General features: G+C 41.8%; 1 protein-coding gene across 1 annotated transcript; it reads left to right on the top strand.

Moving 5' to 3' along the window:
- Window positions 1–1,201: 1,201 nt before the first annotated feature.
- WIPI2 (WD repeat domain, phosphoinositide interacting 2) lies at window positions 1,202–15,172 on the top strand (the record flags this gene model as incomplete). The annotated part of the gene is made up of 11 exons (XM_009867748.1): window positions 1,202–1,284; window positions 5,759–5,928; window positions 7,143–7,239; window positions 7,835–7,932; window positions 8,392–8,484; window positions 9,274–9,344; window positions 10,281–10,388; window positions 11,142–11,306; window positions 12,196–12,303; window positions 13,517–13,614; window positions 14,466–15,172. Coding segments are annotated over 11 exons (1,204 nt in total), but the record flags the coding sequence as incomplete, so codon positions are not given.
- Window positions 15,173–16,140: the final 968 nt, after the last annotated feature.

The following is a 16,140-nucleotide window of genomic DNA, read 5'->3' on the forward strand; positions in this document are numbered from 1 at the left end:
AAGGAATCGCTGAAGAGCCATGAGAGGAAAATACTTAACGAGCAAAAAATCTAGGAATCGGTGTTGTGTTCTAAACTCAGAACTAATTGTGAGTGCGTCTGAATTGTGGAGAATCATCTTGCTGAGTCGAGAAGGGCGTTTTGGCAGCCTGACTGGCAGAGTTGAGTTTGAGCCCTGTCTTGAGCGACTTGCCAGAGTTTGGCACAGTGAAATACATTTTATTGATATTTAATTGGCTTTCCTCCGTGTGTCCTGGCAGTAAGAAATACATGAACTATAAGCATGCTAATAACACTTCTGCACAACTGTGGTGACTGTTAATTTTCTTTTTCTGTGGCATAAAATCATCCTCTATGTGGGGAAGGGGGGAAATAAGAATGTTTCATTGTCTGCTGCCTTGATGTGTAAAGACCTGCAAGACAAGCCTAAAGGTTTTTCTAGCTTAAAATTTGAGACCTGCTTTTGACTCTGACTGGAAAAGCAATTAAATGGTCTGTGAGCTAAGTGTGAAAATTGAGTAATGGAGGAAAGAAGGGCTTGTTTTTTAATGTTCTACTATTGTTGCAATCTGTTTAACATCAGCGACTAGCATTTTTAAAAGGGTGCCTCTGATCAAAGATTCAGGATGAGTATTTGTAGGACTGAGACCTAACAATGCTCTTTAGAGGTGCTAGAATGTTATCAAATAAACCCAGAGAAAATGAAAGTTGGCAGTCATTATTTTTTTATTATTATTTTTATTTTGGGGCTGATTGGGGAATGTTACAATATAAAGAATAAAAAAATCCCCAGGTGACCCAGTGTAAAAGGTCTTGGAGGTCACCTCTGGTGACGAGGCAATGATGTAATGGGTTTGCATTACATTCTTGAAGTCATGATCTTCCCTGCGAAGTAAAGCTTTTCGTTTGTGTGGAGAAATCCCCCAGATGACTTGGGCAGTGGGCTCACATTAAGCTGCGAACGCTTATCCCGTAAAACATGAAGCACAATTCCACACCTGGGGTAATTCTGAAGCCCTCTGGCTTTTTCAGAATTGAGGAAGCATTTCTGTCGTGGCTTTTTTTTTTCCCTTTTGGCAAGTTTTTTGTCATTTTTTCTTACTGAGCTGACCCAACTGCAGTTTTGCAATAAGGTAAGAATGTGTCCAAGGCTCATCAGAGCTGATTTAGTTTATGTTCCTGACTGGCTTGTTTCTTTTCAGGTCCCTTGCAGTTGGCAGTAAATCAGGCTACAAATTCTTCTCTCTTTCTTCTGTGGACAAATTAGAGCAGATCTACGAATGCAGTGAGTATCTTCGAGGGAGGGGTTTGTTGTCTTATTTCTCTCCTGTTTCTCTTTGTGCCCTCAGTTGGCTTAATTTGGGAAGAATAAGACATGTTTCATTTTTTCACATGTTGTTTACAATTGACGTAAGAACCTTAAGTGTATGGTCAAACATACAAAACCAAAACATTTGATTGCTGGCGGGGTAAAATTATGTATCAGTACATTATGAAACTTGGTAATAGCTATAAGAGTTCTTTACCTTTATAACTGTATGTACAGTAGCCAGGTTATGTAGCAGCTGGGCATTTAAAAAGAAACAAAAAATTGCCAATGTGAGGGAGTGTCTTTGGGTTTTTGTACTGGCTGTTGGGCAGGCAACCACCAACCTACCTCTGTCAAATAACAAGACAAAGTCTTGATTATCTTTAATACTAATATTTGCTGTTAAAGAATACTTCTTAGCATGATAGCTGCAGGTTTGCTCATCAAAAAGGGTAAACAATCCAAATTCCCATAACATCTAAGTACTGATTGTAGTTGAGGTGAAATGGAAGGAGCCTTGAGGAAGAAGTGGCATCCTCTGTTTTGCCAGCGGTTCCATAGATTCCCTCTTTTGACCTGCTAATAAGTAAACTATGACTGCTATGCATGAGTGTCCTGACTTTCTTGTAAACTCCATGTGAACAGATAATACCAGTAGCTATGATGTCAGCATTAAGAGGAGGGTCCTGGAACACTGTGCTGTGCCACAGAGCTGTGTTCAGGCTCCGTTTCCTAGAGTGACCTGACCCTGTGGCATGTGAAGTTTGCAAATGGTGTGTGATTCAGATCACCCCTGATTCTGTATACAGTCAGTGGAGAGAAGTAATTGTGACGTTCCAATTAGACAAATTAGACACCCGTGGCCGAGTTCAGTTGTGTTGCACCTACCTCTGCCCATTTGAGTCACGGGCTGGTTGTACTGGTTAATCGGTGGCTTGAATTCCATTTTCTGCCGTGGAGTTTAGATACCTGACCTCTGCAGTATGTTAAGCACTTACGGTATCTGGCCTGATACTACCCCAGGAGACTCGGCGAAGATGACTCCTGTTACACAGGACACTGAATAAACACATGGAAAGAGACTGAACTGAACTTTGCAGGACTGCTGCTTCAAGGTAGTCCTTGAAAGAAAAAGTACAGATTGGATAAACTGCCTTGCTCAAAAATCTTGCAATAAACTGATAAACCAGCTGGGATTGGAATTTAGACCTACTGATTGCAGTCTTGCCTCTGTCAGACTGTTCTGGGATGCCTTTGTTGGTTTCACCTCTTTGATACTGTAAGTTTCCTTCAATGGGTGTTAAGTCCGAAAATGCAGAGTGTGAGGTGACATTGAGTAGAAAATTTGATGGTTTGACCTGTGAAAGCCAGCCTGTTGTGACCTTCGCTTAGAGCACGTGCGGTGTCTGTGGCACATCTCAGTAGTGGAGATCTTCGGTTTTGTAGGTAGTGAAGTAATTTCCAGTCTTGGGCTTGCAAGCCATGCCTGTTCTAAGCTTGCTGTGGAGGTGGAGGGCTTCCTATGTATTGGGTGCCTCCTTTCTGCAAGGAAATGGATCTGGAGGCCTCCCAGACACATGCCTCATGCCTCCCCTTTTAGTTTAAGTGGGTCTGAAGACTTTGTGGTGTTTTGAGGGAGCCCTGTTGAGGATCCTGTGCTCTCTTCTGTAAGATTCACCTGCTGGTTCTTGTGCAGGTGTCTAAAGTAAACTCCAGAATATGCCCTGGTTGCCTTGCGTTTGCGAGAACAACCGAAAAGAGTGGGAGGTTGCTTTGTCTGCTCCCATCCCTGACTTCTTCTGTGACTGCACAAATGGCCTAACTCCCTGCTCAGTTGATCCCCCTGTAAAAGTAAATATTAGATTGGAGGGTGCTTCAAGGCTTAATGAATACTTATGACATGCTTCATGTTCTTGGATTAAAAATGGGATTAAAGCACAGCTGATCATAATCTATCTGGTTCTAACCAGCTCTTGTCTGTGATGCTACATGCTTGTGGTTATGAAACTCTAATCTTGTTATGTATTTGCTTGTTCTCCCCTCGCTGCCGATACTTTAATCGCTCTGTAGTTCTTTTTGTTCTCACTCTGTTTTGTATCTGAGTTTCTGGCAATGCTTACTTGTTTAGTGTAAAGGAGAAAATACAAATAGAAAAAAAAACCGCTGTGATTAACAGCGTTTCTTTACGGCTTAACTAGTGCATCTAAACACGTGATTAATTCAGGTCGGGATGTGCAGCAGAGCTTGGTACTGGACTTGACTGGTTGCTGGTTAGGAAGCTGCAGGTCTTGGCAGCTGTGAAGAGATTTTTATCGCTTCTTCCTGTTAGGGGAAGACAAAGGACCAGAGGTGCATCCTGTATTTTTAAAGTGAAATAAAAGCTCATCACAGAGCCGTTCTCTAAAGGTAACCTATCTGTTCTATAGGAAGTGAGACTGAAGGATTCTCTATACCATTTAAGCGTTTTCTTTCTGAAAGCCGTTTGCTTTTTTTCTTCCATCTTCCATCTGACTGCTTAGCTCTTGATCGTGCTCCTCTCTGTGTCCCTTCCTCGCTGCATCCCTACACCTCCCATCAGTGCAGCAGAGGGCAGCGCTTTTTCCAGCTGGATCTCTGCTGCTATTCCTCCTCTGAAAGGCCAGTTCTCCTGCCTGGCTGAGGGGGTAATAACTCCCAGCAGCTCTGTCTGTCTTACCGCACTTGTCCCCGACTGGGGAAAGAAGCCACGCTTGCCCAGGAGCAGCCAGACTGGCGTTTTGGGTCTCTGTGTACTGGTCTTCCCACCCTTGTAAAAGAATGCCATCGTTTTAAAGGACTTCAGGCTTAGTTGGTTTTAGAAGCTTTACTGTAAAACATTGGAAAGTCTTTTACGTTACTAGTCCAATTCAAGGAACTCTGCGTTTGAAAGTCTAGGCATAATTTTATTAAAGCAGAGCTTTGTATTTCTTTTTCATGTGTTGTGCCTAGCATCAGGAAAATGGAGAATAATTCCTTGAAAACCGAGTCATTACTAAAATGCATTATCCCTGTTGCATGGGGAACCTGAATTTTCAAAGCCTCTGTGAGCTGTTTTGTCTTCTCTGGAGAAGTACCATGTTGAATACAAGATTTATATAAAAGTTGATTATGTTGCAAGGAAGGCTGGAAGTGCTTAGTATAAATATGCTCCTTTTCCATAAGGGGGCTAGTTTTCTCTCTTTCAAAAGAATGGAGAGCATTAAATATTTTCTGTTCTTTTTCTCGAAATAAATGCCCAGAAAGAGCACTTTCAAAGCAGACCTTGTCGTATGCTAAGAATGCTGGATGAAACTATTTTGGGGAAATTTCTGCCGTTGGTGATGAGAACAGTGCCAATTAATTATTTAATGTGTCTTTTGGCTAAAACAGTGGCATTCAGAAATAAGCTTTTTTTTTTTTGCTTCTTTTTTTTTTTTTTGGCTTTCCCCCCCCTCCCCTCCACTAGCAGATTTGTGGTTTGGAATGTGTTAAGCAATGAGCTAATCCAGATACTGACTTCTAAAAAATTTGGTTGTTTCGATGGATCAAGGCCAAAGACCCGAGTGGGCTTGTCTTGATTCCCTTCTGTGATGGAAGGGCAGATGCAGCCTCGAGCTGTGGAGGGTGGTAGAATTCTCTCCAGCTTTCTCCTGCTGTGAAAACTAGGGCCACTGTGTCTTCCACCAACTTGATCCAAAACTGTGCTGTAACCAAATGCTCTGAAAGCGTTTCTTTGCCAGAGATCTTGGACTCTTCTCCTTCCTGCTCTCATCCTCATGCTTGGAACAGTGACTCGCGTTCCTCCTTGGCCTCCAGTGCTTCTGTAGCAGGACACTTCACAGAAGTCACGCTGTGCAGAGGTGCTGGCTTTCCATGATTCCCGTATGAATTGTTTTTAGGGACCGTCAGGCCTTTTGATGATATGTGTTAAAACATTAACCGCTGGCTGAAGCGGTCGTAAATAGGTTGACCGGTTTCTTTGAGTATAATAACTTTTCTTCATGGAGAGGTGTGTAGAAACGCTGTGGGTTTTGGTCATCAAAAACCTTTCTGTGCATAGTGTGGCTTAAAAAACCAAAACACAAAGTTCTTTGTTTTCCTAGATGTCTGCAGAGGTAAGAAAAGATTGTGAAATTATGGAATTTGACAGTTTGCCACTGTTTGGGGATTTTTTTCTGTTGACTCTTGGGCAAGGGGGAGCAGATACTCCATTCTGAAGCATAAGCTTACGTGACACCTCAGGGAGGGGGGTGGGTCTTCATAAATCAACGTTCGCTGTGTAGATTTTTCTGCTTTAAAAACCTCTCCTGCATCCCACCCTGACTCAGGTGCTGTGGCAGAATGTTTGTGGTGTTAGGCCGCAGTTCAAGACGGTATTTTTCCTGTTGATGTGCATCTTTATTCTTCCCTGAAATCTCCCTGTGTTTCTTTTTTCCTCGGTGCGATTCCTCAGCTGACACAGAAGATGTGTGCATTGTGGAGAGGCTGTTCTCCAGTAGTCTGGTGGCCATAGTTAGCCTTAAAGCTCCACGCAAGCTGAAAGTTTGTCACTTTAAGAAGGGGACAGAGATTTGCAACTACAGTTACTCCAACACCATCTTGGCTGTCAAGCTCAATAGGCAGGTGAGTAGTAATTCTGATGAGGTGAGAACATGGGAGGGGCTTGTGGACCTTGTGCTGACACTCCTTCTGCTGATTGATGTCTCTTCCTTCAGTGGCAAAATTGCTGTTTAAAGTTGACTTGGACTTTTACAACTGTAGCTTCTCTAGGGCATCTCAGTGTCTGTATTTGGTGAAATTTTTCGTTCTACGTTTCATGTATTTACTTAGAAAAATGCCCTGAGTAAGCTGAGCATGCTTTGAGTAGGAGGTTGGACCAGAGACCTCCTCAGGTTAATGTGAATCGTTCTGTGACCCTGAATGTGACAGTGTGTCAAAGAGAATTTCTGTTCAGGCCTGAACTTTGTTATTTATTCACTTTTTATGATTTTAAATATTTCTTAATAAATAAATAAATAAATAAACAACCCCACTGAAACGGTAAAATTTAAGTACCTTGAACCATAATTTGCTGTTTAGTAAATCACTAGTAAGCTCTTCTGCAAATACAGACTTCTCTGCCTTCAGCCATTCCATTCAAGCTATTCAGACTGGAGGAAATGACATCTGAAGGAGAAAAACCTTTTTAGTGTCTGTCCCCACCTCCAAAAATCAGGTGTGGGAGGATGGGATTCCTATTTAAAATCTGAAGAGAAGTGGTGGATAACTTGTTTTTCAGCATAGTGAGGTAGCATGAAATGAGTAACATCTTGTTAGTCATCCAGATGTAGTCTAAGAAAGTTTAAATGTGATGCTGAAGAACTTAAGGCTTAATGTTTGACACAAAAGTCTTGTTTGTTTTCTTTCCTGTTTAGCCAAAGCAGAAAATTATTTCCACTTGTGAATTGGCCTCTTGAAGGGGGAGGGAATACACAAGGGCAGGTATAGAATAAGAATTCAGTAGCTTTAAATGAAAGTTTGTCTTGCTGACTTAAACTAGTAATGTAGATCATTTTCATTTAAATCAATTTGCACTAGCCTGGTTGGGGGAAGTTAAGTGAACTGGCCAGTTCAGGTGACTAAGTGTAGTGTTGTGCTGTTGAAGCCTTGTCAGGAGGTGTCTCTTGGGTGTCTTTTATGAGACTCTTATTTCTTCCTGTCAGGTGAGCACAACCTTTTCTCTATTAGAAGGTACCTACTGCGTTTTTGGATACAATTATTTTTTTTTTTTAGGACTGATATATTTAATATTAACCGTCAGTTTGATAGCAGCATTTCATCCTCTTTCCCATGTCTAGAGGCTGATAGTATGTCTGGAAGAGTCTCTTTATATACACAACATTCGAGACATGAAGGTATTACATACAATCAGGGAGACTCCTCCCAATCCTGCAGGTAAGTTTGGTGTTCGAAGCTGGTGTCACTCTGATAAGTGCATTTTGTGTCATCATATGACCTACAGCGAGCTGTAGCATTGTTAATTCCGCTTGCAAATAGAAGCAGCAGTTAAATATGTGAGTGTTGTCTTAAAGCCAGCTTGATTAATCCAGGGGAGGGTTTTGAGAACCTGTGGTAGACTCAGCCTTGAACTGCATCTTCCCAGTATTTTAGTCTCTTAGAGCGGGTGAGTTGAAATGTTAGAAAGAAGTAGCAGAGACACAAATTGGATTTTGCCAGCACTTGGTACAGTTAAAGGCTTTGTTAGGTGAATACTTTAGGAGTCATGGCAGACATGGGAAATTCTGATGTTTAATAAGTTATTGCAGTTATTGTACCCTGTTGGTATTCTTCCTCTTCTACTTTGTATTAAACTTTAACTTAGGTTAAATAGTTGAATATGTTGCAAGTTGACTCTGAGATTACTCATCATTGTCATGTTGATACTTTGTGAGGATAACTTGGGTTATCTTTTAATATTCAAACACAGAATCCAAGTTTTGCTGCATAAGTCTTGGAATTTGCCCCTTTCTGATTCTCTTTCTGCTTCTAGGGTTGTGTGCTTTATCGATAAACAACGACAACTGTTACCTGGCCTATCCAGGAAGTGCAACGATTGGAGAAGTACAAGTCTTTGACACCATCAATCTGGTAAGGAGCTGTGTGAATATTGTTTCCACTTCAGAGAGGAGTTACAAAAAGTGCATCTTTTGAATAAGTTAAGTTTTTTTCCAAAACACTCAGGTTCCTCTGTGTCAGTTTGCCGTATCTCTCACAGCAAGGCTTACCAGAACAGCAACAAAAAAAATACAGATGCTAATACTAGATTTGATGTGTAGAATTGGGCAAATGGGTGGAGCAAAATAAAGTAATTTATATTTGCGTTGTCGTTCAAGTATCTTTCTGCTGCTTGTTCTCTCTGTGCGCTTGCCTCAATGGTGATTTTGTGTACTTTTACTTAGAAGTTACTGAAACAATTATTGAAGCTGTTGTCCATAAAGTAAGACCCATGTGTGCCTTGAATGCTCTTAAACGTGCAGTCTTAAGCTGCAAACGTGGCTTTTAACTTGTGCTGTACTGAGGTTATATTTTATTGATTCACTCTTGCAGAGAGCTGCCAATATGATCCCAGCTCACGATAGTCCCTTGGCTGCTTTGGCATTTGACGCGAGTGGTACCAAACTTGCCACTGCATCAGAAAAGGTAAGATGGCTTTTTATTGACTTGCCAACAATAATAAAAATGAAATTTGCTGAAGAACGGACAATTCAGTGTGCAGGTGCCAAAAAAAAGACTTAAGAGTTACAGTGGCAAATCTAAGTTAACTATTGATGATATTTGACACAATTTCCATGCTGTGAAATGTTGGATAATAAAGTTATTTAAGTAAACACATTTTAATCCGACTGTAGTCAGGGCAATCCTCTTAAGTATTTCTCCCTTCAGTGCAGGATGCTTATTAGAAAGTAGTAGTCTTGTTCTGATGCTGTCTCCTAGTGAAAACAAAACAGTTCAAGACTGTTTTGAAGTTTGACTGAGAGAAGTGTCTTGCCAGTCTTTTGACACACGATTACAAATCGTCTGTCTAAATTGTATAAATTAAAAGTCTGAATCCTTTGCTCTTGGAGTAATAAGCTTAGAATATAAAGGTGTAGCTGATTTGCATCTGATAAAGGCACAGAGATATCCAGGTGTCTGTACTTGTGGTACTTGTCTAATGGAGTCGCTTCCCTGATCAAATATGATAAGAAGGGTTGTTTCTCGATGCGTAGCTTGTTCTCTGCAGTATAGCTCCCACCTCTTGTTTCTCTACTCTTCAAACACATCCTACGAGCAAGCTCCATAAATATTTCATGCTAGCATGTGGTGTGCATCAATGGCAATAAGTTAACAGCAAAGTGGTTTGCTGCTCATAGTTGTACTCTGCTCACTAGAGCTGATACACAGTGAACAAACTTGAAATGAAAAACCCTGTTTTGTTTTTCTTTACAGGGGACAGTAATAAGAGTGTTTTCCATTCCAGAGGGACAGAAACTCTTTGAATTCCGAAGGGGAGTGAAGAGGTAAAGTTCACCTGGGCTAATTATCTGAAGCTCCTTTGGTATAGTAAATCTCCAGGATGTTCTGCGACTGAGCTGACGTCCTGATTTTTGTCTGTTTTCATCTTCATTCATCCCTGCCTGTATGCTTAGAACAGCTCTGGCTTGAATGTCTTTCAATTTTACTGCTTTGGACTTGACTATTCTACAAATCAGTCTTGTCAGAATTGTACTCCCTCTTGCCTTTTTAAAAAATTTATTGATGAGGGAACTTGCTTAAAGTGGGTCATCTTCTGGAAGATATATCATATTCTTATGGCAATGAGAGGCAGTGCATCTAATATTCTTGCTCTCTTCCAAATCCTTTTAGTCTCACGATCATTGATAGCCACTGTGAAGTGGCACTATGATTTGTGGTAGTAGTAACTCTGTAGTTCTACTGTGCTTTTTACAGAGGTAAGACTGAGTTCAGGTTTTTATAATTAGCCCCCATATCCTGTGTATGCCAGAGGTGAACATCGTTAATGGGGATCTTGCTCTAAGTGCTTTAGGAAGGTATCAAAGAAGTCAGAATGCCTATTATGGAAATTATTTTTTTTTTCTTGTTTGTGAAGTGGTGACTGAGAAATCTGCTTCATTATGAATTAAGCCAAATACTATGGCTTAAGTGCAAGTCACCTGCAATCACTGAGAGGAGGAGAAGAGCAGGTGAGTCTGCCATACAGCCACAGTTTCTCCCAGCTCTCGCAGCACAGCTTGTGTGAACATTACAGAGCTCCTTAGAGGTGAATGTGCAGGAAGACTCCTGCCTACTTAAATGGACAAGTAATAGTCTCATTTAATATTCTTGGTGTCTGCGAGTTAGTTAACACTAGCCTTCTTCTTCCAGCAATTGGTACAGTACTAGAGTGTCAAAAATAATGTGTCATCATTTTTCCTCTCCTTTTTTTTTCCCCCTAGGTGCGTGAGCATCTGTTCGTTGGCTTTCAGCATGGATGGCATGTTTCTGTCTGCGTCCAGTAACACAGAGACAGTGCATATCTTCAAACTTGAGACTGTGAAAGAAAAGTAGGTCTCAGAGGTGCCTTTGATCTTTCACAGAAAAGGCTTTAAAATTTATTATACTGAATAGGATGAGTTCTCCAAAGTGTGGTCAGACTTCTTTTGAACGCTTCTGTAAAGGGCGTAAAAAGTCACTTTTCAATCAGCAACTGCAGCTGAGCTGCGTGCTGTTCTCCCAGTGACTAGGAAAGGTATTTCTACCAGAGAGAAATCAGCCATCCTTGTCAGAGGAGTGTGGAGCAGTTTTACCATTGTTGGTTGCTTGTGTTTCACCTCTTCTGACATCTGTGTGGGAAGAGCTGTCTCAGCGGCGCCTTCCAGCTGCCTGTAGGGCTTGAAAGCCACCAAGTTGTGAAACATTCTTACTTAGGCTTTGAGAGGATGGTCTTAGTTTTCTGTGGAAGTTGTTGGAAACAATTATTTGTGTGGTGATAAACAGGTGAATCAGTTTTTGAAGCGTGGTATTTTCCAGTAAATCTTGCTCTTGTATAATGAACCTTATGAAATGCAGTTTTATAAGCAGGAGTATCATTTTACAGTCAAACATGCTTAAATAATAGGCGAGGGGTATGGTAGGACACATTGTGCCCTGTAGCAAAATGGAGTGCATTAGAGTTCTCAGAGGTGTTAGTCATTTCTGAAGAGAAACAGGTAGCTGCTTAATGTCTCCTAAAAATAAAAAAGATGTTTCAAAGCATTGCACACCTTTCTGTAATGTGAAGGCAAAGTTGGTCACTTTTTTTCTCTTATTGCTTTTAGACCTCAGGAAGAGCCTACAACCTGGACGGGCTACTTTGGAAAAGTGCTGATGGCCTCGACAAGCTATCTGCCCTCTCAAGTAACAGAAATGTTCAACCAGGGTAGAGCTTTTGCTACAGTCCGCCTGCCGTTCTGTGGGCACAAAAACATCTGTGCGCTTGCCACGTGAGTAAACAAATGAAACATGAGTTCAGCACCCCTCTGGGTTATCCTGTTGGGCTGTGAGGAGGCTGAAACTGTAGAATATAACGTTAGAGCTAACTCCTCACAGTCCTGTGAGGGGAGAGAAGAAAGGCATCATATTTGGGTGAGGACAGATGATATATAAGTGGTGTTTAAAAATGTCTTTTAATTTTGAAAGAATATTGGGAACAGCCCTGTGGGCTTACAGCGTTGGCTCCCATTAGTGCTAGGGGGAGCAATACTGTGTGTTGTGTTCTTGAATTGCAAAACTGAGCAATCCAGACTAACCATTAAAGAAATCTTTGAGAGCAAATTCATATTTTTCTTGTCTCTAAAACAGCACAGTGTTCATTAAAGTTCATCTTGAGGACTAAAAATAGTCTTTATTCTGCCTTAAAAGCATGCCCCGTTTGGCACAGCTACCAAAGCAAGAAGCTAAGCAGTACTAAGCTTATTTTGTGGGGGTTTTACAGTGTTTGTGCTAAATTGACTTCATGCATGTGCTCTCACTCCTGATGTCAAAACATCCTTTAAGCAATAATTATTAAGGCTTGGAACATTTCTGAAATAAGAAAATACATTCCGTTAGACTATTTGTCTCTGGAGTTTTGCAAAATTTGGTTACAGTGGTAACTTCTGACTCTCTTGGTTATACAGAAGTTGCTTGATTCCTCTGCAATCTGTTCACCCCAAAGTGTGGTTATGATTTTTTTATTTTTTTTTTTTTACACACAGTTCTTTCCTGGGTGCTCTCTCTAACTGTTAACTGTCTATGAGCAGAAATGTGGAAAATAACTGCTTAAAAGTCATGCCAGGAGAGGAGAGGGTGTTTCCTGAACTTCTTCTGAATCTGTTGCTCTCCCCTTTCCAGGATCCAGAAGATCCCTCGCTTATTGGTGGGAGCTGCTGATGGGTATCTCTACATGTACAACCTAGACCCCCAGGAAGGAGGAGAGTGCACACTAATGAAACAGCACAAGTAAGTCCATATTCGCTGAGGACTGTTGTATTTTATTTTTCTTCACAAAATCCAGTTTGGTCTTAAACTTAGTTCTGTTCTGTAAAAGTCTTAGAACAGCTCACTTCTTCAAACTGGTCTTTTTCCAGACCTCTGACGTGAATGAGTAACTTCAGAGTCCCCCTGTGCCTTCTGCCCTAGTATCTACTACACTGAGGAGCCCTCTACCAGCAGAAACTTAACGCTGTCCCATTGCAGCGCAGGATCAATCGCTGTTAGCTCTGTGATCCCCTTTCCTCTTGGCAGTTTGAGTTGAGTTACTTAAACAGGAACTTGAAACGTCTGATACCGTCCTCTTCATCAATAAATGAAGCGGTTACAGAGATGAGAAAGAGATGTTACTCTGACTGCACAGAGGGGAATCTGGACTATGAAATTTTCTGTGTTCTCTCTTTACTGATGTCATTATTTAAGCTTTCTTGCATATAGACTAGCCAGCTGATGTTCTGTAGCAGTATGGTAGAGCATGTAAGGAAAATACGACAAGGCATTGGGTTTTTTTAATAAGGTTTGGCAGGAAAAGCTAAGGTTACACGGTCGTACTACTCACATGGTCAGTCACAGAATTAAATTGAGTAGCTCACGATGATAATTGAAGTTTGCAGCTTTGGTCAATGTGTAATACTGGTCAGAAATCGTAACTTTATCTGAACGTTTTAAGGTATGACCTCTGGTTTCACTTGTAGGTGAAGTGAAGTCTCAGAGGAAAGTTTTTATGGAATTCTTAACCTCTGAAATGCTTGAATACGTTCCCTAGAGAGTTTTCTAGCATATGCACGTGAAGCAACTGCTTCTGTTGCGGACAGAGCTCAGGAGACAATCTGTAACACTGCTGATTGGAATGGTTATTGCCTTCTTGTAATCATGCACTCTTGAGTCTTTTTTTTTTTTAAAAAAAAAAAAAAAATTTCCCTAGCATCAGCTACTAGGATTTAGATCCTGATGCCATGTCAGGGGCAAACATGCTGCTGCTGAGTCTTTGGTGTTAAATATGAAATGTTGTCAGATGCCTTCTTGACAGTCCTCTGGAACGGAGGGACCAGGTTCCTCCTGTTGCATATTGTACAGGTATTACTCCTGCCTGCCTAATGAGCTGTTCTTCTGTAGCTGTCGACTAAAGCTGTGGAAGGCCCAGGCAGATCACCTCTCCAGCTAACCTCTCTCTGCTCGGTAGGCTCGATGGCAGCATGGAGCCAGCCAACGAAATTCTAGAGTCTGCATCCCACGACCGGCCGCTGGTAGCGCAGACGTACAGTGCCGCTGTGACTAAAGGTACATACGTGCCTTCCTCACCCACAAGGCATGGTAAGGAGAAGGCTGGAAATGGGATGGAGAGAGAGCCTCTGCGTGTTGCTTCATTCTAGATGGCTGCCTGGGCTCGTCTGCTTCAACACTGAGCTTTCTGTAACTGCGGGGGTGATGTTGGAGCATTGGTGAGCGGTAGGAAAAGAGCAGTTGTGATCTACAGGAGCTTCCTGTAGATGAATCGCTCATCTTTGCTGCTCTCCAAGTAGAACTTTGTCTCAGACTATGGTTGATGACTGTAGTGATAGGTGCAGTTTGTGCCAAATGGTTTTTGAGATGCCCTAACACAATTATTTTGTGCAGGAGGTCTGCATCCAGACCTGCAGAGCATATGAATTATATTTCCCCCCTTTTTTTTAACAAGATTGGTAAGTGCTCCTGTCATTCCTTTATGGAAACAGTGACCTTTTAGCCTTATTTGCCGCTCTGTTAAATTGAGAGGGTGACAATTTGGTTAATGCTGCAACTCTTCAAGTGGAGTTTCTGCCATCTGTGTGTGGCACTCGCGTCAGCGCCTCAGCTGCAGAGGAAGGGTGGTCTTCAGCTGGTAGCATCAGTGCTGCAGTTGCAGCTGTAATGCATGGGTGAAGGTTAAGAAAAACGTTGGCCCAAATACACGTTGCGTGCATGCTGAGTAGTCTAATTTTGATCATCAGCTGCTTTTAACTTGGAGAAACGTGGTCATGATAAAAGTGAACATAGGGTGGCAGTGGAACTGTTGCAAGTAATGCCTGGTACTTCAGCTCTAAGCGTTCGCTTTGGTTCCAAGCTTTATCTTGTGCTGCTGATCCCCCAACTGCTTGTTCCTTTTCCTCCAGCCTACACGGATGACCTGGGTGCTGTGGGTGGAGCTTGCCTGGAAGATGAAACCAACTCCCTTAGATTGGACGAAGACAGTGAGCATCCTCCCATGATCCTTCGGACAGACTAAACTTTGACCTGTGAACTCACTCCTGAAGCAGAGAACACTGGCTTGATGTTTCTTGAGGAATCTCGTGTTATGCTGCTATGAACTTTGACATGAGTTGGGAGAGAGGATGACAGACTCTTACAGTTTTAAGTCGTAGCTGTAGTTCTAATTCTATACAATTGGAAAAATATATGGTTTTCAATTCAGTGGCTTTTAATCTTGCTTATCTATTTTAGCTGTGTTTATTTTTTTTTTTGTTGCCAAAACCTGCTGTTTGTGCAGCCCTCGGAGCCTACCAGCTTTGCATGCGTTCATGTGCCAAGCAAGCATAGGAGGGGGAGAGAGAGAAGCCACTTTATAACAAACCCAAGTTTGTATTTTTTTTATATATGTATATAATATTTAGCTTATATAAGGAAGGAGTAGAGAAGTGGTTCTGGAAGCTGAAACCGGTTCTGCACTGACAAAGGTCCAAATGGTTTCCTGTGCATGGGCTTGCAGGCATACCTAGTGACTGACATGCAACCTTTCAAATGCAGTGGCCTGTTTTTTTGGGTTCTCCTTTCCCTTTCCTGGACCATTTTGTTAATTAAAATTCCTTCTGAATGTTGTGTACTTGTGGGACTGTTCTGTTTGTTGGGATGGAAAACTCAAAAGTGTTTCCCTGCGTAAGGGTATAGGATATAGAAAGTGCCTTTGCAGGGAAGAAAAGGAATTGCTGCAGGAAGAAAGCTGGAATGAAGGAGGAATTGCTAGAGACTCTTGTTTGTACATCTTGGTACTCGGGTGTCTATAGCCCGTAGTGGCTGGATTTTTTCTTTTGGAGAAGACTTGGAATGCACTTTTTCTCTCCTGTAGATTGTCTTATTTCATTGGCAGAGTAGCAATAACCCTTTTTTTACACTTTTTTACGTTACCCAAAGCAAGGATTCTGTCAGGCTGAAGGGAAGTCCCTGTAGAGTATGACAGCCCTGCCCTTTAAGCAGCTTTAAGGTTTTCGGTTGGAAGACGTAGCTCTCGATTCTTGGTTCTGTTCAGCCTGGGGCTGAGTGTACTGCTTTAGTAGTGAAGGTTCATATTTTTTTCCAGATCCTGATGTAAATATAAGTGGGTTTGAAAGATTAATTTTTCTTCTGAATTCTCTTCTGCTAGATGGCATTGCTTTTCTTCTGTTTTATTTTTTTATTTCCCCTTTCATCGAAGTACCCCTTGTGATATACTCCAAGGACTGGTTGTCTTTTTGGCGGTTTTGGAAGAAATCCTTAGCTGCCCTGATCCTGGCTAGGGCTTCCCAAGGCTGAGCAGTGCTGCAGACTGTTCTTAGGGTTGTAATGTGCCTTCTCTTAAGTCTTGGATAAGAGTTAGCGAGCAAGTGATTAGCAAAGTACTTGGTGAGTGCTACTTTCCTTTGCCGGCATGAGCCTGCGTTGCTTCCTGCGTAGCAATATGGGTAGCTTCCTTTCTCTCTGCTGACTGCTTGCAAAGAAATGAAAATAAAAACAGATGAGGGAATTGCAGATCCCGAGAGGAGGTCGGAAGCTACATGTGAACTCTCTGCCACAACTAGACAGTGATGTGTTTTT

Source organism: Apaloderma vittatum, unplaced genomic scaffold, assembly GCF_000703405.1.
Source record: "Apaloderma vittatum isolate BGI_N311 unplaced genomic scaffold, ASM70340v1 scaffold194, whole genome shotgun sequence".
In the NCBI taxonomy this organism is placed as follows: Eukaryota; Metazoa; Chordata; class Aves; order Trogoniformes; family Trogonidae; genus Apaloderma; species Apaloderma vittatum.